General features: G+C 65.0%; 2 protein-coding genes and 1 pseudogene across 7 annotated transcripts; 2 read left to right on the top strand and 1 right to left on the bottom strand.

Annotated features, from left to right (window-relative positions):
* The first annotated feature begins 40 nt into the window (after nucleotides 1-40).
* FNDC11 (fibronectin type III domain containing 11) lies at nucleotides 41-1,080 on the top strand. Its single transcript, XM_041732484.1, has one exon. The coding sequence runs from the start codon at nucleotides 41-43 to the stop codon at nucleotides 1,040-1,042; it is 1,002 nt and encodes a 333-aa protein (XP_041588418.1). The 3' UTR covers nucleotides 1,043-1,080.
* On the bottom strand, nucleotides 741-24,460 carry HELZ2 (helicase with zinc finger 2). Of its 6 annotated transcripts, none has more exons than XM_041732476.1 (22): nucleotides 23,054-24,460; nucleotides 15,674-16,772; nucleotides 15,212-15,395; nucleotides 15,026-15,133; nucleotides 14,165-14,682; nucleotides 13,431-14,072; nucleotides 11,813-12,596; nucleotides 11,584-11,659; nucleotides 7,670-11,507; nucleotides 7,188-7,540; nucleotides 6,944-7,102; nucleotides 6,719-6,866; nucleotides 6,510-6,626; nucleotides 6,238-6,430; nucleotides 5,971-6,105; nucleotides 5,580-5,798; nucleotides 5,273-5,429; nucleotides 5,010-5,177; nucleotides 2,099-4,313; nucleotides 1,421-1,726; nucleotides 1,113-1,260; nucleotides 741-882 (listed from the first exon to the last, which is right to left on the bottom strand). In XM_041732476.1, the coding sequence occupies exons 2-19, from the start codon at nucleotides 16,717-16,719 to the stop codon at nucleotides 4,108-4,110; spliced, it is 9,051 nt and encodes a 3,016-aa protein (XP_041588410.1). In that variant the 5' UTR covers nucleotides 16,720-16,772; nucleotides 23,054-24,460; the 3' UTR covers nucleotides 741-882; nucleotides 1,113-1,260; nucleotides 1,421-1,726; nucleotides 2,099-4,107. The 6 variants fall into 6 exon arrangements, with proteins under 6 accessions (XP_041588410.1, XP_041588411.1, XP_041588413.1 ...); XM_041732477.1 differs by having other exon boundaries at nucleotides 1,421-1,645; XM_041732479.1 differs by having other exon boundaries at nucleotides 1,421-4,313; nucleotides 7,188-7,319; nucleotides 7,422-7,540; nucleotides 23,054-24,459.
* LOC121478274 lies at nucleotides 18,228-22,114 on the top strand (annotated as a pseudogene).

The raw sequence follows: 24,460 nt of genomic DNA, 5'->3' as shown, positions 1-24,460 counted from the left end.
GCTGTTTCAGCTCACAGCCCCCGCCCCCCCCCCCCAGACAATGAACTTGCAGGTGACAGGCCTGGGCCTGGACAAGATGAAGCTGGACAGTCCTCAGTCCTTCCTGGACCAGGAGGAGGCGGAGGAGGCGGAGGAGCAGCAGCTGCTGGCGCCTGCGGCTTGGCGGACCTACATGGAGCGCCGCGCGGCGCTGCGCGAGTTCCTGACGGCGGAGCTGAGCCCGCAGCTGCTCAAGCGCCACCACGCCCGCATGGAGCTGCTCAGGAAGTGCTCCTACTACATCGAGATCCTGCCCAAGCACCTGGCCCTGGGTGACCAGAACCCCCTGGTGCTGCCCAGCACCATGTTCCAGCTCATCGACCCCTGGAAGTTCCAGCGCATGAAGAAGGTGGGCACCGCCCAGACCAAGATCCAGCTCCTGCTGCTCGGGGACCTGCTGGAGCAGCTGGACGGCGGCCGCGCCGAGCTCGACGCTCTGCTGGAGTCGCCTGACCCGCGGCCCTTTGTGGCCGGCTGGGGCCTGGTGGAGCAGCGGCTGGCCGACCTGTCGGCGGTCATGGACAGCTTCCTGGCCCTGATGGTGCCCGGGCGTCTGCACATCAAGCACCGCCTGGTGTCTGACATCGGCGCCACCAAGATCCCGCACATCAGGCTCATGCTGAGCACCAAGATGCCCGTCGTGTTCGATCGAAAGGAGTCGGTGGCCCACCAGGACTGGGTCAGCCTGCGCTGGTTCGTCACCATCCAGCCAGCGGCACCAGAGCAGTTTGAGCTTCGCTTCAAGCTGCTGGACCCACGGACACAGCAGGAGTGCACGCAGTGCGGCATCATCCCCGTGGCCGCCTGTACCTTCGACATCCACAACCTGCTGCCCAACCGCTCCTACAAGTTCACCGTCAAGAGAGCAGAGAGCTACACGCTGGTGTACGAGCCCTGGCGGGACAGCCTCACCCTGCACACCAGGCCGGGGCCCCCCGAAGGGCGCGCCCCCAGTCGGCTAGGCAAGCCGGGCCTGCCCCTGCCCACACTTTCTGAGAGATGATTTTCTGATATTTATCCACTAATAAAGACTATAAACACACACACACAATTAAAGAAACAAACCTACTTACGTTTTAGAGGCAGCAGCAGCCACGCAAGTGTTTTCTTCGGACTCCGCCCCAGGCGCCCCGGGCTCCCGCCCTCTTTTCCCGGTGCGGGCCCAGGCTGGGCCTTCCAGGGTAGCAGGTCCCGGGAGAAAGAAACCGCAGTCCCGGCGACCTGCGGCCACGAGCAGGCATGAGGGATTCTCCAGGGGCCTCAGCCCCACGGCCCAGCCCCTCCCGCCTGCCCCAGGCCAGGGTCCCCCACGGGGACCTGTAGCTTCACGGGGACAGTCCGGGCTAAGTGAAGTCTTTCCCCAGAAGGAGCTAACGCTCACCCGCACGCCTGCCCCGGGGCCGTGAGGGCCGGGTAAGGCAGCCTGGCCGGGGCCCCCGAGACGCAGGCCAGTGCAGCTGCCGCGTGGCGGCCCCGCGCTGATGCCGCTACAGCCTGTCCTCGCCCTCCGGCTCGGTCCCGCGACCTCGGGGTGCTCAGCCCGCTCGGCTCCGCGCGCACGTCCTGCCGCCGCGGCTTGCCTGCGTCCAGGTCCAGGAGGACGGCCCTGTGTGCCAGGGCCGCGGGGAGCCGCCGTCCGCTGACTGCCCCTCCACTGCCGTGCCCGTCACGGGGGTCGCAAGGGCCCCTGAGAGCAGGTGTGGCAGGAAAAGATGACCAGGAACAGGGACAGTCTCCCCCACTGGCAAAGGAGTGGTTTGGAGAGCGCGCAGGTCCCCAGCTGTCAGAAATGCCCCGGGACCTGCCCCCCAGCTCTCGACGTGGGTAGGCTCCCCCTAGGCCTCGCTAAGGGCTGACCCACCGGGCGCTGCTGCGTGCCATTCAGGAGGCCAGGCCTCACTGTGGCATTAAGTGGCTGTGGGGCGGACACTCCTGGATGTTCCTCAAGGCCCAGTCACCCCAAGGCACCCTGGGGAGGGGAGGTGGGGGGGCGGGGGGGCAGAGAGAGAGCAGAGCCAGAGCCCAGGGATCCCGGTTTGTGCCAGGTCACAGATCTCACCAAGAAGGGGGAGGGTCCCTGCGGTGAGAGCCCCTCGCCACCAAGCCTGGCACGCCCGCCTCTTCGAGCCTCGCCGGACTCCGGGCTGATGAGGGCACGACTTCCTGCCGCAGGGCACCTGATGGTCCTCCCTTCAGTACTCCCCAGGTAGCAGGACTTCTCCGTGCCTGTAGGGCTGTCCGAGACCCCCTCCGGGTCGGGCTGGTCTGGCCCCCTCTGCAGCCTCACAGGGGGCTCACAGGCCTTGGAGGCTCCTTGACCCTCCACACCCGTCTGATACCCACGCTGCAATCAGGGAGGCCAGGGCCTGCCGCGCCGGCCTCGGTACAGCTGGTGCTGCTGGAGGCCGCGGGCACTCAGTGCAAACGAGCCAAACCCTGAGTGGCCCGAGCTGGCCTGGAGGAGGTACGCAGTGTTCAGGCGTCCTTGGGGAGTATTCAGACCCTGGACCTCGCAGGACACTGTCGGGGCTGGCGGCCTTGGGGACTCTGGACTTGGACTCTGCAACCAGCCCTGCTTGGGGTCAGAGTTCAGTAGGCTGGGCACGCGGTCCTGGACGCAGCTCACCCCCGTGGCCCTTGGTCACCACCACCCAGCTCCCGTGTTGTAGGGCAGACACTCCTCAGCCTGCCGGCTGCTGTCAGCTGTAATGTGGGGACACCAGCCCCTGAGTCCTTGCTTGTCCAGTATCCGGCTATAATGGGCTCTTGGTTCTTGACAGATGCCATAGCCACCCTGCAGCCCCAAACAAGAGGACAGGCCACCCTTTCTTGACCCAGTAAACCCCAAACACCCAGAAGTGAGAAAAACATTCAGAGTGTTCTTTATGATAAAATTATTATTGAATCGTATAACACAGAAACAAGAAAATATATAAAAATTGGAATGTAGACATTTGATTTGTAGCAAATATCAGAACATCATCATTGTCGTCCCCGCCCACCCCACCCCCCGGCCCCCTGCCCCACCGCTGGCAGAGGGCTCTGCAGCAAGGCCACGGGGAGGGCAGGCCCCTCCTAGTATAAGCAGCTTCTTGGCGGCATCTCTCAGGCCGTGGGGACGGTGGAAGTGCAGAGACTCTGGGCCTGAGCTGCCTCGGGGTGGGCTGGGGTGGCCTGAGGTGAGGGCGGATATCAAGGCAGAATTTCCAGAGCAGGAAGGACATGAATGCACCCTGAGTGACACTGAAGGTCCTCAACCTTGCAAACACAGGACAGGTTGTCCCAAAAGTCCTGACCTGGCAGCAGGCTTGAGGTTGCAAAGGGGAGGCAGAGGTCAGGCTGAAGGCACAAGAAGGCTGCCCATCCAGGGGCACCCAGTCCCAGGCCACCCCGCACACCCACGGTCCAGGTGTGGGCACCTGGTTCTGGTCCGCCCTTCCTCCTGCAAGGGCAGGTGGCTCCCGAAGGACACAGGGCTGGGGTCCCACTTAGGGTGGTGCGGACACAGAACAGGCCCTCTCTTCCAGGGGGCCTCTCTGCCTGTTGGGGCGAAGGAACTTGTTCCAGTAAAAAAAGCCACTGGCTTTTGGCTTATTTAAAAATTAAAAATAGGGGGGTCTGGCTGGCTCAGTCGGTACAACATGTAACTCAATCTTAGGGCCAGGAGTTCAAGCCCCACGTTGGGCATGGAGCCTACTTGAAAAAAAAAAAAAAGTGAAAGAAAGAAGAAAGTAGACTGAGCTCCCCAGCCAGCAGCACCCAGTGGGGTCAGGGATGGCATCCAGGGACCGACGAGCAGCCCGGCTGGGACCTCCTTCCCGGCCCCTAGCCTTCCAGGCAACACCAGAAGGCCCAGAGGCCCCCTCGCTGACCCCTGAGACGGTCCCTGTCACCAAATGTCCCAAGGGAAGCAGCTCCCCAGGAGGCCGGCGATCTTCCCCGGGTCCGCACCTGCCGGCTGCGCGGGCCTGGCCGGCTCCAGAAAGGGGTTATTATTGCTCACAAGCCACCAGGTGGGCGGCCAGCAGGGCCCGCGGAGGGCCCGGGCTTCTGCGCAGTGGGGGCCAGCTAGGCCGGGCCGGGGGCAGGGCTCAGGGCTTGGCCTCGCCGCCGGGCAGCCCCAGGCCCCGGGCAGGTGGAGCGGCCGCCCTGGGGAGCCCCGGCGGGCCTCCTGCGAACCCGCACCTGGCCGGCGGGCACCAGGCTGCGCTGCGCCTCACAGAAGTCCACGAACCGCCGCCACAGGGGGCAACAGCTCAGGAGGCGGTGGTCTCCTGCGGGGCGAGGGAAGGCGGAGGGCTCCGTGGGGCGCCCAGCCCCGCCCAGTGCCCCCCCAGGGAGCACCCCAGGAGGAGCCCCGCCCGCCCCGCCCACCCGGGGAGGAGCCCCGCCCCCGGGAGCCACATCCCCGGGGAGCCCTGCCCAATCAGGGAGCCACACCCTGGGAGCCACACCCCCGGGGAGCCCTGCCCAATCAGGGAGCCACACCCCCGGGGAGCCCCGCCCACCCGGGAGCCACACCCCAGGAGCCCCGCCCACCCAGGAGCCACACCCCTGGGGAGCCCCGCCCCCAGGGAGGAGCCCCGCCCACTGGGAGCTACACCCCTGGGAAGCCCTGCCCAATCAGGGAGCCACACCCCCGGGGAGCCCCGCCCACCCAGGAGCCACACCCCAGGAGCCCCGCCCACCTAGGAGCCACACACCCCGGGGAGCCCTGCCCAATCAGGGAGCCACACCCCTGGGGAGCCCCGCCCAGTCATGGAGCCACACCCCCAGGAGGAGGCCGCCTGCCAGGGAGGAGCCCCGCCCAGTACCCCCCAGCCAGGGAACCAACCCCCAGGGGAGCCCCGCCCCGCCCACCCGGGGAGAAGCCCCGCCCACCCAGGGAGCCACACCCCCAGGAAGAGCCCCGCCCACCCAGGGAGCCCCGCCCCACCCCCACCCCCCCACCCTGGGGCAGGCAACCTTACCGATGACGCAGAGCCCCTCTCTGGCCCGGGTGAGGGCCACGTTCACTTGGTTGGGGTCCACGACGAAGCCCAGGAACCTCTTGAGCCAGCTCTTCGTTGGCCGCTGGTCCAGGTCACTCTCCTGGCACGTGCGGACCGTGCTCACCAGCACGTAGCGCCACTCGCTTCCTGCAGTGGGGCCGGCACCATGAGGCCCTGCCCGGGCGCTTCGCCCACCCTGGGACCCGCGTGGCACGCGCCCCCTGCCCCAGGGCCACCCTCACCCTGGCTCTTGGTGATGGAGCACACGGTCACTCCGGAGACGCCCTCTCGCACCAGCCTCTTGCTGATCTCCGCAGCCTGAGCATTGTAGGGAGTGAGGATGGCAACGTCCTTGGGCTCCACCGTCCTGCCCAAGGTCAGCTGCTTGGCAATGCGGACCTGAGGGACCAAGGGGTGCTGCTGAAGCTGGCCCAGGCGCCTCTCCTGCCCTGGACACCAGGGCCTCGCTGTTCCCTCAGTTCCTCTGCCTCCTCCTCCAGGAAGCCCTCCCTGACCCTGGGGCACTAGGAAGGTCTCACAGGCACTCACCACCGCGGCCACCTCCTCCGGGTTGGCCTTGGAGTTTTCATTCCCTTCATCTGTGGACACCAGTAGGCTCTGCTCATGGCCCTGCACATGGCCGAAGATGACAGAGCAGCTCTCCTTGCCAACGTGGCCGAGGATGCTGGGCGGCCGCCTCAGGCCCTGCCAGGTCTTCAGCTTCTTCTCATAGAACTCCACGGAGGGGAAGGCACAGATGCCCTCGTGCTGCAAGGCAGGGCATGCACCAGGGGCACGTCACTGTCTACCTGTCCTAGGGCCCAGAGCTGGGGGGCCTGGGGGCCTCCTGTGGCCCCAGAAAAGGCCAGGTGGACGCCGGAGGTCAGGGCCCGGGTGGTAACACCTCGGGCCGGAGGCCTAGACACTGGGACCGGCTTACCATGCGGTACTGCGTGTCCAGCATGTGCGCGTCCACGTGGTACCTCTCGAACAGAGACCGATCCAGCCCCAGATTTTGCAGCTGTTCGTTCTTGACCACTGGCCGCAGCTGCTTGTGGTCCCCGAGAAGAACCACCTGGGGGGCAGGCGGGCACAGGCCTAGAGGGACGCAGCTCCGTGGCCATTGCCACCGCACCATGACCGCGATGCCGCCCTCCGGGTTGAAGCCCACAGCCCGTGTCCCCCGCATGGGGCTCCCGGCACTCACCTTCTCGGCCTTGGAGAAGGCCACCAGAGGGATGAGGGTCTCCGGCTCCGTGGCCATGCCCGCTTCGTCGATGAGGATCTGCCGGACATCCAGCTTCCTGAGGCTGGCTGAGGCCGCACAGGAGCACGTGCACAGGATGACCCTGTGCTGGTCCAGCTCGAACTTCCGCGCTTTCCCCAGGACGGTCTTGTACCTGCACCGGGATGCCATCTGGTCCTACAGCGAGCCCACGGCCCGAGGCTGGAGACAACCCCACGGCCCCGGCTGCTTACCCACTGAGGTCCTCCTTGGAAAGGATCTCCCCTTTCTGCAGCCGGGCATCAAAGTCCCTGATGTCCGGTGCGTAGGGGTTGGAGGACTGCCGGACCCTGTGGTGCAGGGTGATGCTCCTGGGGTGGGGGACAGCCGTGAAGCCGCGTTAGTTCTCGCCCAAGACGGGATTGGGGCCTCCACTCACACACACACAGCTGAGCGACCGCACCTGAGGGTCTGGTTGGGCCTCCCCTCCCGGGGGCTCTTCTTGGGCAGGCCCCGGCTGCCCACACCCGGCACTGGAAATTCTGTGGCCTCGGCCTGCTCACTGTACACTCGCAGCGGCTTCAGCTCCGCTCTCCTGCTCAGGAGCAGCCCTGGTGGCCACAGGGCGTCAGGGACGGTCCCCGGGCCAGCACCCCTGGGCAAAGCCCCCACAGCCAACCCCGCGTACCTGCCAGGACGTCCACCGACTTGTTCGAGGGGCCACAGTACAGGATGCAGGGACCCCCCAGCTGCTTCTCCCTGGGGGCGTCACAGGCCCCCATCTGCTCCTCATTTGACTTGTGAAACCAGAACACGATGTGGAAGGCCACCACCGTCTTCCCGGTCCCTGTGGGCAGAGAACGCGATGAGCAGAGCCGCCGCCCCCCACCCTGGGCGGCCCCAAGCACCCACAGCCCCGGCAGGGGCCCCACCTGGAGGGCCCTGGATCACGGTGAACTGCTTCTTGAGAGCCGCCCTGACAGCCCTGTTCTGGCTGCGGTTCAGCGTGTGGGGGCCGCCAGGGAGGTCGAACGCCTGCTTCTCCAGGAACCTGCTGTATGTCCCTAAGGGAGGGTGAGGCCTGGCTGAGCAGGGGTGCAGGGCAGGGCCCAGGCCGGATGAAGGGACTCGGCGGCGGGGCGGGGGCTGGCCGGACCTCCACCTACCTCGGCCGCGGGTCTGCTGGGAAAGAAGCTGGCGGGGCAGCGGGATGGGCCGGCCCAGGGCAATGTTGATGACCAGCGGGGAAGCGCACTTCAGCCCGCGCACGGCTTCTTCCTTGCGACTGGGGGCAGGCGGTGGTGAGGGGGACACTGGGCACCCGCAGGACTGGCCCGGGGAGGGGACCCAGGGAGCTGTCGCCCCACCCCGCCCGCCAGCCTCTCCCTGGCGTCCCCCCGTGGAGGCCACTCACATGTCCGGAAGCTGCTTGGGCAGCACCTCAATGGTGAATCGGGCGCCGGGCCTCAGCACCTCTTCTGGAACCTTCTCCATGGCCATGTGCTGGATGAAGAAGTGCACCTGCTTGGGGGTCTCCTGCCGGTCGGCCCGGCCCTCCTTCGGGTCCCAGTCTTCTGTCAGCCCGTGGGCCACCCACGTGTACGTGTCGGGGTCGATGCTCAGGAAGGGGCCGGGGCCGCTGGGGCCGCCGGCCGGGGTGGCCGGGGGAGGCTGGCCAGGGCCAGCTGGGGGGAGCAGCTTCTCTGCGGCGGGCACGGCCAGCAGCCCCTCGAGCCGGAGGCAGAGGTAGCAGTGGCCAAAGCTGAGGTCAATGCAGTGCTTGCTGAGGAAGGAGGATTCCAGGCAGAAGGAGCCCCGGAGCCGCCGCTGCGGCATCTGCTTCGCATCCCAGGATATGCTCACGTGCTGCAGCGTGATGGAGTCACTCTCCAAGACGGCGCTGGTGGCCGACTCCAAGGAGCAGAAGGGCCCCCACACGCGGGAGTACTCGGCCACGTCGGGACAGCGGTCTCGCACGGCCTGGGGCATCTGGTCCAGGAAGCAGCTGCCCAGCCGCTCCACGTGCTCCAGGCAGAGGGTGAAGCCGGGTGCCACCGTGCACAGCTGCAGACTCGGTGCCAGGAAGCCACGCTGCAGGGTGGCACTGAGCTGCACCTGCAGCGTGTCCCCCCCGCCCAGCTCCCGGGCCACCTCCACAAAGTGGCCGCAGGGGCTCTGCCACACCCGGCCCAGCTTGCGCTGCTGGGGCTTTGCCGCGCCCTGCTCCCGCACGAGGGCAGCCAGCTCCGGCCACCGCTGCTCCTGCACCAGCTCCAGCAGCTGCTGCCACAGGCTGGCGTCCACGGGCCTAGTGTGTGGGTCGAGCAGGGCGCCCGGCAGCGGGGAGCGCGGCCCGTCTGCCCACACGGAGTAGATGCGGCGCCGCCACACAAGCCGCAGGCCCGGCCGCCCCTCCAGGTTGCCGGGGTGCTGGGCCAGTTGCAAGGAGCGGTAGTGCACGGGGCAGAGGTCCGGCAGGGCCTCGGGGTCGGCGGGGAAGAGCAGCCTGAAGCAGCGGGAGCCGGGCTCCACGCCCACCACGAAGCCCAGCTTGCTCCGCGGCTGGACCTTGAGCTGCGCCGCTAGATGCAGGCTTCGGGCCTGGCGCTGGTAGCTCTGGGCGCGCCCGTGCTGGTAGCTGAATTCCTGGCACAGCCCGTCGATGTCGCGGGCGGAGTAGGTGGGGCCGCCGCGGCCCAGCGCCAGCAGGATCTGCCGCTGCAGCACCACGTCCAGGTACCTGCGGATGGGGGAGGTCGCCCACGTGTACCAGTCCACCTGCAGCGAGTAGTGGCCAGCCGCCTGCCGCTCACCTTGGCAGGAGCGGCCAAACGCAGAGCGGCCCAGAGCCTTGCGGAGGTCCAGGCCCACGGGAGCCAGAGAAGGGTGCAAGTCGTCCGTGGTGATGAGGTCCTCCACGCGGTTCCAGTCCCCGGCGCGGGCTGCGAGCTGGATGTGCTCCCACAGGGAGGCCAGGAGGCGGATGTGGCTGCCGGGGGACCCGCGGCTGGGCAGGTGGTGGCGGAGGTGCAGCGACAGGGCCACCAGCTCTCGGTGCTTGTCACACAGGGCCCCCAGCTGCCGCTCACCGGGCGTGGGCTGCCACCGCAGCGGCGTGACGGTCCGCGTGGGCTCGCTGCTCACCAGGAGCTCGGCCACCAGGCTGTTGAACTGGATCATGTACTCCTTGATCATGACGTGGGCCGCACGGAAGCCCAGCACACAGTCCTCGCTGGGCTGCTCGTAGTGGGAGTCGGCCTGCAGGCGGCGCCGGCGCAGCACCCGGGAGAAGTGGCACGCGGCCACGACACAGGCGTCCACAGAGTCCAGCTGGGCGGGCAGCTCGCGGCCAGCACCCGGGTGCCTCCGGATCACGGCCTCAGCTTCCTTGTAGGACAGCTGGCGGTCGGAGCAGATCACAGAGGGCGCAAAGTGCAGGCTTTTGAGCTGGTCGCTGCCCTTCTCCACGGTGAGGAAGAGGGAGATGGCCAAGCGGTCCTGGCCGGGCAGGAGGCTGAGCGCGTCACGGCAGAGGCTGGCTGGCAGCATGGGCACCGGCTCCCGGTCAGGGGCATAGAACGTGATGCCCTGCCTGCGGGCCTCCAGGTCCACGGCCCCGTCCCTGGGGAGGGAGCTGGCCACGTCAGCAATGTGCACAACCACTTGGTACCTGGGGCCCAGATCGCGGACGCTGAGGGCATCGTCCAGGTACTGGGCGCCCTGGGGGTCCACGGTGAAGGTTGGGAAGCCGCGACAGTCCTCCCGGTGGTCGGGGGCCCGGCCAAGCTCCGCCCGGTACTTCTGCAGCACCTTGCAGAGGGCTGCGGGCTCTAGTGAGGGCTTTCTCAAGCCGTGCTCCAGGTCCAGGACGCGGAGGCCCTGCTCCCACGTGGTGGCCTCGGGCAGCACCTCCAGGACGATGCCCAGGGGGTAGTAGAAGCGCTGCCGCCACAGGACGATGCGCACCCAGAAGAGCCGGCTGCCCCGGGCCTCGGCCGTGAGCCGCTCATACCCCACCCGCTGCACGCGGCCCTGCTGGATGCGGTGGATGGGCACCTGCAGCGGGTCCTTCAGCTCGGCCACGAAGATCTTCGTCACAGAGCCATCGACGGGGGTCATGATGCGAGAGTCCCACTCATCCATGCGGCACACGAACACCAGCTCCCGGCGCTTCCTCTTGAGCACGCCCACCACGCAGCCCTGCCGCCTCCCCGGGCAGCCCGTGTCCTGGCCCAGGACCTTCACGAGCACCTCGTCCCCGCTGAAGGCCATCCCACAGTGCAGGCGGCCCCTGATCTGGATGGGGCTGGAAGCCACGTCATCCAGCGGGAGGGCTGTCGCCTGCTCGAAGGTCTCCTGCACGAAGGCACAGTGGCGGTACAGCTCGGGCTCCGAGCAGAGTAGTTTCTGCAGGGTGGCCCGTGGCAGGTGTGTGTACTGCCGGGCCTGGTGCGGGGACTTGGGCCTGGCAATGGTGTCCAGTAGCCCATCTTCCCGGACGGTGACCGTCACGTTCCGGCCTTCATCCAGGAGCTCCTGCAGGATGGAGTCGTCCGCGTTGAGCTCCGTGTCAGAAGGCCAGAAGTCGGACTCAGTGTCCTCAGGGTCCTCGGGGTCCCTGTTCTCCGTGGCCGTCAGCCCTGCCACCGCATTCCTGGAGGTCCCGTCCCCCAGCGACGAGGTCCCCGATGGTGCCGATGTTGTGCCTTCCACCTCTGTGGGCACCGTGGCAGGGCCTCCCACCACGGAGCAGCCCCTGGCCACGGACCTTGAGGCCGCGTCCCCTGCCTCTGCCCGCGGCGCGGCCTTGTCTCCTGCTGCCGAGGTCTTAGACGGGAAGGTCCTCCCCCGAGCCGTGGCCCCCGTGGCCGCGTGCTCCGGGGCCGGCTCCCCGGCTGCCCCTTCCTCTGGGACAGCGTCCAGGGCCGCCGCTGCCGCAGACCTCCCGGCCTGGAGGGCCCAGCGCTGCTGCTGAAGCACGCCCTGCTCGATGTGCTCCAGGGACAGGCTCTCGGGGCAGACGCTGTGATGCTTCACACACTCGCGGATGAAGCTCTTCCACAGCTTGCTGCAGGCCCCGGAGGAGCAGAGGGCCAGAGCGTTCCCCACAGCCACCACCTGGGACTGGGCGCGGGTCATGATGGTGTTGAGCACGCGGGCGTCCGTGAAGAACCCGAGGGAGGCTGTCCCTGAGCTCAGCAGGCTGTGGTGGTTGTGCACGGTGCTCAGCACCACCACCCGGAACTCCCGGCCTGCAAGGGGGCACCGTCAGGCCAGGCCAGGCCAGGACAGGAGGGGAGGCCCCCCGCCCCCACCCCCGGCGCCCACCTGGCAAGATCTCAAAGCTGCCCACGGACACCTCGCCCAGGTTCCTCTTCCTCAGCTCCTGCCTCAGCGCAGTCACCTGGAGACACGCGGCCGGCGCAGCGGACCTGGGTGAGCGCTGGGCGTGCGGTGCGGGCCTCCCAAGGGTGGGACTCTGGCCCCCCTGCCCAGTGCCCCAGAGCCCCCGCCCCGGCTGCAGTCACGGGGCTCAAGCGCAGGTGGGTGCACTTACCTGGGCGCCGTGCGACACGACGCAGATGTGCCTCTGCTCCCGGGTGCCCCAGCAGGAGGGCCAGCCGTCGTGGAGGTCCTGCACCTGCTCCACGACCTGGGCCACCTCCGCCGCGTTCAGCCAGGACGTGCTGGACAGGTCGCGCTCGGGGTTGCCCGCCACGTGACAGAACATGAGCGGGTGCAGCCTGGGGTGCGGGGGCACGTGGCCGCTGGCGTGGATGGGGCTGCCCTTGGCCACGTAGAAGTGGCGCGAGACGAAGCTGAGGATGGCCTCCGTGGAGCGGTAGTTCTGGTGGAAGATGAGGCGGCTCCGCTGGGCCACCTCGTGCGCCTCCCGCTGGTAGTGCTGGAACAGGCGGTACAGCAGCGTGTGCTCCGCCGCCTGGGCCCTGGGCACGCTGAAGAGCCGGGGCGTGACCTGCATGTGGTCCCCTGCCAGCACCACGCGGGTGCCGGGCGCGGCGTAGCGCAGCGGGGTGAGTGCCTCGCACTCCAGCATCTGCGCGGCCTCGTCGATGAGGACGTGTGAGAAGAAGCCGGCGGGCACCCTGAGCTCGCGGGCCTGCGACGTGGTGGTGACCACGATGCGGTGCTGCTCCAGCTCGGCCCGCGTCGGCGCGCGGAAGGCCCGGCGGTCCTGCGTCAGGCAGCAGTACTGCAGCACCGTGGCGTCCGTCTGGCTGGGCGGGCGGTCCGTGTACATCACCCGGAGCGGGGCGGCCTCGGGGTGGCCGCTGCTGACGTAGCCATGGAAGTGCTCCTCGATGTAGATGTCGGCCGCACTGAGGGCAGAAGGGCACACGGGGCCTCAGCGGCTGTCCATCAGGCCCCGACTGTGAGCCCGGCCTGGCCTGCAGCGAGGCCTGTCCTGCCCCCACAGAGCTTAAACACCAGCACAGAGGACGGACACACAGACAGAGAAACACGGAAGGTCAGAGCCAGACGAGAACTGGCAACAGCGCACGTCGGGGAGGCCAGGGAGGGCTCCCTGGAGGAGGTGAAGGAGGGGCTGACCGTGCAGAGAGGCAGATGGGGGAGCCGCAGGGGGGCCAGGGGCCGGGAGACCTGGCGCCGGCTCTCAGGAGCACTGAGGGCCAGCGCATTCTGGGGCACAAGCCGGGCCCCCGCGGGAGAGACCCCTCCTGAGCAGCAAGTGCTGGGAGCTAAGAAAACCACACTGACCGAGGGGATCGGTTGAGAGGTTGAGGGAAGAGTCTGTGTTCCTCTCAGAAAAAGACGCCAGCACCTCGCCCCGGGCCCCTCCCCAAGCAGCACACCCTGACCCCAGGGCGCCCTGCACTGGGCCTGAAGCACAGGTGTCCCCTGTGTCTCTTAGCCCAGGACCAGTCAGCTAGGACAGAGGGTCCCTAGGATCAGAGTGACCAGACTCACCCCAGGGGCCGCGCTGCTCCCCGCCCCCCAGCGTCCACAGGGCAGCCAGAGGATGCAGGCCGAGCCCAGCCCCACTGGGCTGACGGCCAGGCAACACGGGTGGTCATGCCCGGGCCTCCAGCGGCCTCCCCTTCCTCCCTGGTGGTGACCCCCCAAGCCAGTGGCACACGCTCCCCAGCCCGGGAAGCAGGCTCCAGGCAGGTCCGGGTGGTGGCTCTGCTCACCTGTTGGTGTGTGTGCAGATGAGCACCTTGGTGTTCGGCTGCCGGATGACCTCCAGGGAGGCCATAGCCAGCGTGTAGGTCTTGCCTGTGCCAAAAGGGCCGTAGATGAGCAGCGGGGCAATGGGCCGCCCGCCGCTGGGGCTGCTGCCCGCAATGAAGGCCACAGCCAGCCGCTGCTTGCGGTTGCCGTGCATTGCGGGCGGGATGGGCAGAGGGCGGGGCAGGTCGCAAGTCGGCAGGTCGGGCACCACCAGGCGCTCCTCAGGCAGCGCGTCCACCGCCTGGTGCCAGAAGCGGAAGGTCAGCGGGTCGACCTGGAACTGCACCTCCAAGGTGGGGCTGGTTTCGGGCTGCAGCCCCAGGGCCGAGCAGCAGTGGTTGGGCAGCAGCAGCCACAGTGCCTGCTCGGAGCTGGCCCGGGTCTCCAGCCGCACCTCGTACACGGTGTGGTCAGGCGCGGGGACGGGGGCCACCAGCGCTGTGCTGACCGCCCGGCCCAGCAGGAAGCCCTGGTCCGTGTCTGGCAAGAGAGAGGAGGGGCTGGGGACCTCGGCGTACAGGGCTCCTGACGGCGGGAAGAGCATGCCCAGGGCCGGCGTCTGCAGTGACGTCCTCAGGGCCACCGCGCCCCGGAAGTTCAGCCTGCGGGGAGGACAAGGGTCAGCGGACGGGGCCGGCGCTCGGCCGTCGACACCCCAGCAGCGGCCATCCCCCGCCCACCCGCCCTCGCTCACTTGGCCACCAGCTGCTGCTGCACGGCTTCCTCCTCATAGAGAAACTGATGCATCCTCTGCCGGTAGTTGGTGCAGGAGACGGGGCCGGAGGCCAGGCCGCCAGGACTGAAGTCCAGGGCCAGGGCGGGCACCTTGTACATCGCCACCAGGGCCTCCTGCTCGGCCGTCCGCACCACACCAGGCACCACGTGGCGGTTGCCGGTGTGCCAGCGCTCCAGCTCTTTCGGGCAGCTGTCCCCCGGCATCCCCCGCAGCCCCAGGCGGGGCACCTGGCCCGCCTGCAGCCTCAGCTTCCGCAGCAGCACTGGCCTGCGGCCGAAGTCCAGGACCAGCCACTGCTCGAAGCAGCCGAAGGAGGCAGTCCGCACGCGCACCTCCACCTGGAACGTGGCTGGCGAGGCACGCGCCTGGAAGCGCTTGCCCTTCGCATAGAGCTGGCCCGACGGGAGGCCGGGGGCCACCAGCCAGAAGTCTGCGCCCAGCTCCTGCTTCAGCAGGGCCACGTGGAGCAGGGGCTCCTGGGGGAGAGACTGCACAGTCAGGGCGCCCAGCCCCGGCCCTCCCCACCCTGCTGTCACCCCAGAAGGACGCTCGGCCAGTCTGAACCTTGGGGTCCCCTCTGCAAAGGGGGCCACAGGCTGGCTGAGGCAGTCCCCGTGGATGCTGAGTGAGGCCACGGTGTAGGGAAGCTCCGGGCACACGCGGTCACTAGCCCGGTCCCCACCCTCTGTCAGACACTGCACAGAATAACCCCACAGCGCTAGACGTGCTCCGGGTCACACGGGCGTGGCCAAGGGGAGGCACAAGGCAGCGGCCACAGACCCCAAACCCCAGCCAACCCGGGGCCTGCTGGCTCCTCACCTTCGAGTTGACGTCAAATATCCAGCTGTGCTGAGTCTTCTTCTCATGGGCCTCATGCACCAGGGGCTGCTTGCATGTGATGGACACGCCTTCCACGGTCTCAGCCAGCTGCGCAGGGAAGCCTGGCTGTCAGCGGGGTGGCTCCGGCCCCAGCGATGCCCTCCCACTCACTTGGTCCCTGCTTACCACCAGAACCTCACTGCTACTCCGCTGGTACTCAGCCAGCAGCCGCGTCTGGTAAGACGCCAGCCCCTCCTGCCAGGCGGCCCGCTCCCGCAGCTTGACGGCCTGCACCCGTCGGGTCCACTCTTGCAGCTCCTGCTCTGAATGCGCCTTGGTGCAGATGTCCCCATACTCACAGAGGCTGGGACTGGGAAAGGGGAGGCGAGCAAGCAGAGCAGGGCTTAGCCCTCTCAGCCCCACGCTGGCTTGTGGGGGAGGCGGGGCACATTCCAGGCCCGGGGGCGGGCAGGGTGGGAGCAGGGACCTCCTCCATCCTGTGCCAAGAAGAGGCCGGGCAACAATGGCCTCAATGAACCTCCCTTGACCAGCCCCAGAGGCCAACGTGGGGGCCCGCCTATACCACGGAGGGGACAGGGAACCCCTGGCTCACCCCCCCACCCTGCTCCCCCACCCCACAGTCCTTACTTTGGGCAGAGCTCAAATGTGGAGAGCCCCGTGGGTGGGCTGCGGTGCTCCCAGCACTCGGCCTGGTCCAAGACCACCATCTGTGCGTGCTCCAGGGACGAGCAGTGGTTCTCAAAGGCCTCCTGGGAGTGGCAGGTGACCAGGCAGGCACGGCAGTACAGCTTGACCCTGGGGGCCTGGCCACGGGGGGCTGTGCGCTCCTCCCCGCTGGGGGCAGCGGGCGAGAGCAGGTCGCACCGCTTGAGGCCGTCCAGCTGCTCAGCCTCCCACACGGCCATCTCCACCGCGCTGTGCGCGTACTGGCAGCGGGATGCCCCGTGCCGGCAGGGCCGCCCGCGCCCCACGAACATGCAGTAGGCCAGTGGCTGGCCGTACTGGGGCTGCGGCCGCACCTCCACAACCTGCTGCTTGCGGCGGCCCTCGGTGCTCACGTGGGTCAGGAGCGAGGGGCAGGCTCCGTGCTCGGGGCAGCGGCCGCGGGTGTCCACCGGGCAGACGCGGGGAGGACAGCAGCGGAAGCAGTGGGAGCACAGCAGCTGGAAGTGGCCGCCGTACTCGGCACGGATGGCCTCGGCTGGGCTGCGCAGCTCGCCCTGGGCCCCACCGCCCTGCAGCTCGGACTTCAGCCACATGCGCCTGACGTTGTGCTCACGCTCGAAGGTCCAGACCAGGGCCTCCTCCCGGCTTCGGGCAAAGGTGCACTGGTTGCGGTGGCGCTGGCAGCCGAGCCCCGGGCTGTAGTACCAGCAGACCTCATAGCGGGCAGGCCGTGGGAAGCTGGGCCGGCGGTCCACCTTGCGCCAGACCCTGCTCTTGGTGGCTCCTTTGAAGCGGGCCAGCAGGATGGCTTGGGGACAGCTGTGCTCTACCTGGCGCAGTAGGTAGGTGCTCTCATTGAGGCGCTGAGTACAGCGGGAGCAGCCTAGTCGCAGGTCCAGCTGGGCACACAGTCTGGCCAGAGGTAGCTCCTTGGTGGCCATGGGGCTGCTGGGCGATGAGCTGGACCCTGGGGACACCATCTCTGGCCTGGCTCTGCGGAGCGGCATCCCAGGCTCCCGGTTCAGCTGGTCCTCTGGGGCTGTTCTGCCATGTGAGAAGTCTGGAAGGGAAGGAGCAAGGTCAGACCCTGAGGCCAGGAGGCCCACATGTACCCCGGGGTGGGGGCTCGGACACACGGGGCGTCCCCATCAGGCCGGGGGCGGCAGAGGTGGAAGCAGAAGCAGGGAGCATTCCGTCCACCAGACAGGAGGAGAGGTGCTAGGTCCGAGGAGCTGGGCCCCACCGACCCCAACACAGCCGAGACCCTCCCTCTTCTGAAGGGTTTCTGGGACCTGCTGGAGAGGAGCCTGCTGGAGAGGAGCCTGCTGGAGAGGAGCCTGCGGCGGGGGTGGGGGGGGGTGTGGTTTGCCCTGGCAACAGGAGCCTGCAGACTGGCAGATGCCCTGGGGGCCCAGGGACTCTCTGGGTTCCCGGGAGCCTCCCTCCTGGGTCCTTGTACTGAAGGCCCCTCAAGCACGGACTCCTCTAAACACACAGCACGCGCCCCCCACCGCACCCCCGACCCCCTCCCTGGCTCTGCAAAGTGATGGCTCCTGAGAACCGTGGGGCAGCCGGAGGGGTGGGGGGGGCAGCCAGGACTGCGAGCCTCGGAGCTGCAGAAGGAAGGAAATGGGGATGCCCTGGGTCTGAGGGGAACTTTCGGGGAAAACTTTGAGGGCACCGAGAGATGTTTTGGAGGAAACAGCTGCAGCCGCAGCCTCAGCCCCGAGTGTGAAAGCCCACCCCACTCCACAGACAATCATGAGTCCTCCTGCAGGGGGGCCGGGGGGACCTCCAGCCGGCTGGGTATTGGTAAACAGGGCAACGCGAAGGGTTCTGGACCTGAGGTGCGGAGACCACGGCCCCCTCCCACCCCCGAGGGTGCGGGCAGGATGGCAGCAGGATGGGGATAGGATGGGGACAGGACGGGGAGGGCAGGATGGGGAGCAGGATGGGGACAGGATGGGGGGCAGGACAGGGGGCAGGACAGGAGGCTGGACGGGGGGCAGGACGGGGAGGGCAGGACAGGGGAGCAGGATGGGGGCAGGATGGGGACAGGACGGGGGGCAGGATGGGGACAGGACGGGGATGAGATGGGGACAGGACGGGGACAGGACGGGGGGCAGGATGGGGGGGCAGGACGGGGACAGGATGGGGAGGGCAGGACAGGGGAGCAGGATGGGGACAGGACCAGGAGGGCAGGACATGGGGGCACGATGGGGACAGGACGGGGGCAGGATGGGGACAGGACGGGGAGGGCAGGACGGGGAGCAGGATGGGGACAGGACCAGGAGGGCATGACAGGGGGGCATGATGGGGGCACGATGGGGACAGGACGGGGAGGGCAGGACGGGGAGCAGGATGGGGACAGGACCAGGAGGGCATGACAGGGGGGCATGATGGGGGCACGATGGGGACAGGACAGGGGCAGGATGGGGAGCAGGATGGGGACAGGACGGGGACGGGATGGGGACAGGACAGGGGGCAGGACGGGGGACAGGACTGGGAGGGCAGGATGGGGACAGGACGGGGACAGGCCGGGGAGGACGGACCGGGGCAGGCCGGGGGCTTCGGGCCCAGGGTGCAGGTGGCTTCCGAGCTCCCCGGCCCCCGGCCCCCGCCCCCGGCCCGGCCCGGAGACCCCAGCCCCGCCCGCCGGGCTTACCCGCGCACCGAGCCCGGCTCCCGCCCCGCGCCGGCGATCACTTTCGATTCTGCCCCCGGTGACTCAAGGCGCTGACGCCCGAGCGCGGAAATTACCTCACCGCCCCCCGCCCCGCCCCCGGCCCGCCTCCCGCCCGGCGCCGCCCCCCCGCCCCCGCGCCCCGACCCCGACCCCGACCCCCGGCCCGGGACGCGCCCCGAGCTGCCCCCGGTGCCCGCGCTCGCCCGCGGGGAGGATCATCCCCTGCGGTTTGCAGGAGGGGCCCTGCCCGCGGGGGGCCGGGGGCGGGGGCGGGAGAGCGGAGCAAGGGGCAGGTGCCGGCGGGCGCCCCTTTGCTGCAGAGCCGCTCAGGCAGGGAGGGCGCGTGGGGAGGGGGCACGGGGACCCCGCCGGAGACGGGGAAGGGGAGAGGCTGAGCGCCGGGGGCGGGGCTTTCCCAACCGGCTCCGTCCTGTCTAGGTCAGAGGGGACCCGCCCTCTTACCTGGGGAGGTTCTCACCTGAGGATGCTCTGCAGCCACATCCAACCCCTAAAATACACCAAAGCTATCGGTGAACCCTGAACAAGCGAGCCGGAGGGGCCACCCCCCCTCTCTAGACAGCGGGAGGGGTCAGGAGCATTTTGCAGCTTAATTGTATTTGATTCCCAACTTTCCTGCACAGGTGTCATCCGTGGTCACCTTTGAGGAAACTGAGGCACTGTGCTCACTGGCTGACACTCAGCAGGCAGCTAGCTAGCAAAGCAGCCAGTGCCCCCACTGGGACTTGATGTACCCCGAAGGGTCCTTGCTTCCTAGATTCATAACCTTGCAGCGTCCCCTTGAACCATGGAGAGAGCTAACGTATGGCAGATGTCCGACGACCAAGGCTGGGCCAGAGGACACTGTGCTTGCTCCCGGCTCGCAGGCTGACTGGGGGGAAGCCAGCCGCCTCCGTGCGAGGGCACTCCAGCAGCCCTGCTGACAGTCCCATGCCAGAAGGGACAGCAGCCTCCTGCCAAACCCCAGCACCAATTGTCTGGAATGTATGTGGGTCATTCTGCAAGAGGACCCTCAAGTTCCAGCTTGACTGCAACCTCAAGAGAGACCACAAGCCTGAGTCACCAGCTAAGCCACTTCCAACTATGAGAAAATAAATGTTTAATATTGTTTTAGGCCAACAAGTCTTGGGGTGATTTCTCACACAGCAATAGACGGTCAACACACCAAAACTGCACCTCGGTGACATGCACCTGTATGCAGACAAGCATCACATTGTAAGGGGCAATGATGGGAGCTCCCCAACTAATTCAGGAAATTGTCTGGGTGCATCCTTAGTAATCATACTAGGAGCCTCAAGAAACACAAGCATTGGGGAATCCCTGGGTGGCTCAGCGGTTTAGCACCTGCCTTCGGCCCAGGGTGCTATCCTGGAGTCCCAGGATCGAGTCCCACATCAGGCTCCTTGCATGGGGCCTGCTTTCCCCTCTGCTTGTGTCTCTGCTTCTCTTCCTCTCTCTGTGTCTCTCATAAGTAAATAAATAAAAATCTTAAAAAAAAAAAAGATACACAAGCATTAAGTTAGAGGACATAACAGAAGAAAGTATTCCATAAATAAGGGCAGCAACACAAGACCTAGGAGTCACCTTAACAAGAAATATGCAAGAACCCTGGAATGTTCCCGAGACACAACAGAATACCACCGAAAATGGAGTGGAGTACTACATTCATGGATAAGGACATTTAACATAAATATATTAACTCTTCCTAAACTCATCCATGAATTTAATACAATCCCAATAAAATTACTAAGAAGAATTGGGGGATAGACAAGCTGATTTTAAAATTCACTGGGGTGCTCGCTTTGGCAGCACATATACTAAAATTCACTGGGAAAAGCATTACCCAAGCCAGCAAGAGTGGGCAGGAAAATTATTACGAGTTAGAGTAACAGAAAACGGAAGAAGAGAGATCATTCCCAAACTCCTCGTACAAGCCCAGCATTACCCTGATCCCAAAGCCAGATAAGGACACCACAATAAAAGAAAATTAAAGACCAACAGCCCTGCTGAATATAGATGCAAAAAATTGTCACTAAAGAATCTACAGATTCAATGCAATCCCAATAAAAATTCCAATGACATTTTCCACAGAAATAGAAAAAAACTATCCTAAAATTCATTTGGAACCACAAAAGACCCCAAATAGCCAAAGTAATGCTGAGAAAAAGAACAAAGCTGGAGGTGTCACACTTTCTGATTCTAGGTTGTAATACAAAGCTATAGTAACCAACACACTGTGGTCCTGGCATAAATACGGGCACATAGACCAGAGGAATAGAATAGAGAGCCCATGGGCACGTGGGGGGCTCAGTGGTTGAGCGCCTGCCTTCAGCCCAGGCCGTGACCCCGGGGTCTCAGGATCGAGTCCCACATCGGGCCCCCTGCAGGGAGCCTGTTTCTCCCTCTGCCTGTCTCTGCTTCTCTCTCTGTGTCTCTCATGAATAAATAAATAAAATCTTAAAAAAAAAAAAATGAGCAAAGGACCTGAATAGACACCCTTCCAAAAAAGACATCCAGGTGCCCAAAAGACACGTGAAAAGATGCTCCACATCTGTTGGCATCAGGGAAACGCAAATCAAAACCACCAAGAGATGTCAGGAAACGACAGATGTTGGCGAGGACGTGGAGAGGGGGGAGCCCTCTTGCACCGCTGGTGGGATGCCGGCTGGTGCAGACGCCTGGAGATCAGCATGGAGGGTCCCCAAGAAGTTAGACACAGAGCTGCCCTAGGACCGGCAATGGCACCGCTGGGTTTGTATCTGGAGGAAGTGAAATGAGCCTCGGAGGCCGCTGCACCCCCACGGCCAGGACACGGAGACCCACGCGTCCGTCACCCGATCAACGGGTAAAGAGGACATCGGTGAGTTAATTTGAAGAGTAACAGGAGAGGAGTTCTGCCAGTATGAAAACACCCTGTGAGGCTGCTAAGAGTGTGGTTCTGGAGCACAAGGGGACAAGCCGTGGGCAGAACAGAAAGTCCAGAAACAGGCGGACTCGCAGAGCTCCCTGGCAGCGGGAGACCGTGTCGCCGGGAAAAGCTGCTGCCTCCCACCAGCTCTGTTGGGACTGCTGCAGCTCTACGATTCCGCTAGGACAAGGGGCATCTGGAAACAAAAATAGGGCGGGGGATCCTCTACACAGGACCTCGCACCTCAATAAAATAGCAGACGGATCAAAGATTTAAACAGGAGAGAACGCTCCTCCTCGGCGCCGCCTGCGGAGGTGGCAGCCGTCGACCGCCGGGCATCACGGCCACCCTCAGACCGCTGGTGAAGCCCAAGATCGTTAAAAAGAGGACCAAGAAGTTCATCCGGCACCAGTCAGACCGATATGTCAAAATTAAGCGCAACTGGCGCAAACCCAGAGGCATTGACAACAGGGTAGCAGAAGACTCAAGGGCCAGATCTCGATGCCCAACGTCGGCTATGGGAGCAACAAGGAAACAAAGCGCGTGCTGCCCAGTGGCTTCCGGAAGTTCCTAGGCCACGACATCAAGGAGCTGCAAGTGCTGCTGATGTGCAACAAATCTTACTGTGCAGAGATTGCTCACAATGTATCCTCCAAGAACCACACAGCCGCTGCGGAAAGAGCAGCCCAGCTGGCCATCAGTCACCAATCCCAATGCCAGGCTGCGTAGCGAAGAAAATGAATAGACAGCTTATGTGCGTGTCATATTTGTGTTAATAAAACCATAAAAATAAAAAAAAAATAAAAAAAATAAACAGGAAAAAACCGCCAGCCGGAAGGGCACAGAAGGAGCCGTTTGTGCGGGGAGGTGGGGGGCAAGGCCCTGGTGGGGGGCGCTCTCGGGCAGCAGGTGCAGCGGCCGCCACGTACCCAGCTCCTCGGACTCGCTTCACTGACATTCAGGTGCTCCTTCGAAATCCGCTGCGGAGAGTGGCGGACGCTGAATCGTGGCTCTCTTTCCCCCTCAGAGCGCCGGTGGCCATCTACCAGCACGCCACGAACACATTCTACCACGCGAAAATAAAAGTTTTTTTTAAAAGATTTTATTTATTTATTCCTGAGAGACCCAGAGAGAGAGGCAGAGACACAGGCAAAGGGAGAAGCGGGCTCCATGCAGGGAGCCCTACGCGGGACTCGATCCAGGATCCTGGGGTCACGCCCTGGGCTGAAGGCAGATGCTCAACGCTGAGCCCCCCAGGCGCCCCTGCACCTTGGGTTTAAAAAAAAATGGAAAAGTATATAAAGTTCAGGGGCACCTGAGCTGGGTGAGTAGCTGATCGTTGATTTCAGTTCAGCTCATGGTCTCAGGGTCATGGGATCGAGCCCTGCCCTGCTTAAGACTCTCCCTCTGCCTCCCCCACCCTCTTTCCCCCTTCTCACTAGAAAAAGAAAGAAAGAAAAAGAGACAGAAAGAGACAGAGAGAGAGAGAGAGAGAGAGAGCGCGCACGAGCTCAAACTTCAGCTGCAGAATCAGAAGAACCAGAAGCCAACTGCGTGGCGGGGGCGGGAGGAAGGCTTTTTCCCTCTCCTTTCCCGGAGGCCTGAGTTTATACTAAGGGCTCGCGATCCTCACTGAAATAGGAAGGCGGAGGGTCAAAGGCGCCGGTCACCGGATGGTGAACGCTGCAGAGGCCGCTTCTCCGCGGCCCGCCGCCGGCCCGGCCCTCACCTTCTGGCTTTGCAGCTCCTCCGGGCGCTGATGGCGCCCACGCGGTCACCTCGCGCAGGCTCCTCCCTGACGCTCGCACTCACGCCGTCCTGGCTTCTTCAGCTTCTTCCCGGAACGTCAGGCAGGCACGTCACTCGATGCTGGGCCCAGACCTTCTCGTCTTGCCGCCCCCAGATGGACAGATGGGCAGCCCATCCTCCCCGGGGGCCAGGCGTCCCGGACCCCTGTGCTTGCCACGGACAAGTGGCCAGACGTCTCCCAGCCTTGGGATCAGGGCTCATCACCCCCACAAGGCAGACACATCTCACACCCGGCACTGCGGCTGGAGGACAAGCCCCTCCCTGTATTTCCAGCCCAAAATGCAAAACCTCTTATCAATCACAAGGAAGCACAAGGGCGCCTGGGCGGCTCAGGGGCTGAGCGGCTGCCTTGGGCTCAGGCCGTGACCCTGGGGTCCCCGGATGGAGCCTGCTTCTCCCTCTGCCTGGGTCTCTGCCTCTGTCTCTCAGGAATGAATGAATAAAATCTTTTAAAAAAAAAATTCACAAGGAACCATCAGAGACTCTACTAAATGAGCCCCTCTGCAAAACCGTCCGGGTCATCAAAGACCAGGAGGCCGGGGCACCGCAGATTCTCACACTAAAAACCGCACGTGCGTATGTATCGAATTAGGAGGCATCGTTAAAGGGGAACCGTGGTTGTGAGCAACGCCCAAGTCGCCTGGCTTAATGAGTGACAAAGTACACCTTCTTAGGAAGCAGACACTACGGAGTCAGGGGTCAAGGTAAAGGGCCTGACGTCTGCAACGTGCTCCCAGAGGGCTCAGACATAAGTTTATTTATATAATAAACCAAGCGGGACAGATGTCAGAAATTGGTGAATCTAGATGGAGGACATAGAAGTGCTTTGCACTATGTTTGCAACTTTAGCCTAAGTTTGTTTGAAATCACATCACTTTAAAAATAAGGCGTCACCCAACACCTCCCCCAGCTAACCAGGCCTTCCCCACGCAGAGGATCTCCTAGTGGATAAAGCTCGGCCCTCGCCGTCCGCGGCCCTCTGCTGTTGCCAGAACTTCGGGAAAGCCCCGGGTGCCCCTACAGCACCACTTGGGCTTGTGGAGGTCCCACTGCGGGGCCGTGGTCCGGGCTTCACATTACCCGTCTGGTCTCAGGTAATCCTTCAGACCCACCTAAAGAGAACTTGAATACCCAGGTACGGCCCCCAGGGACCTCCCAGGGGCCCACCCAGCCAGGAGGTCACACCCTGGCCTTTGAGTCTAGGAGTGGGAGGCTCCCAGGGCACAGCCTGGAGGGTCTGTGGAGCGGCCCTCATCCCACCTGATCCGGGGGCAGGGGAGGGGAGGTCTCCTCCCAGGAAAGGTCTTCGCAGCTCTTGTCCCAGCTG

Source organism: Vulpes lagopus, chromosome 18, assembly GCF_018345385.1.
Source record: "Vulpes lagopus strain Blue_001 chromosome 18, ASM1834538v1, whole genome shotgun sequence".
Classification (NCBI taxonomy): Eukaryota; Metazoa; Chordata; class Mammalia; order Carnivora; family Canidae; genus Vulpes; species Vulpes lagopus.
The sequence above is the reverse complement of the archived record's forward strand: the minus strand, read 5'-3'. Positions and strand labels throughout refer to the sequence as shown.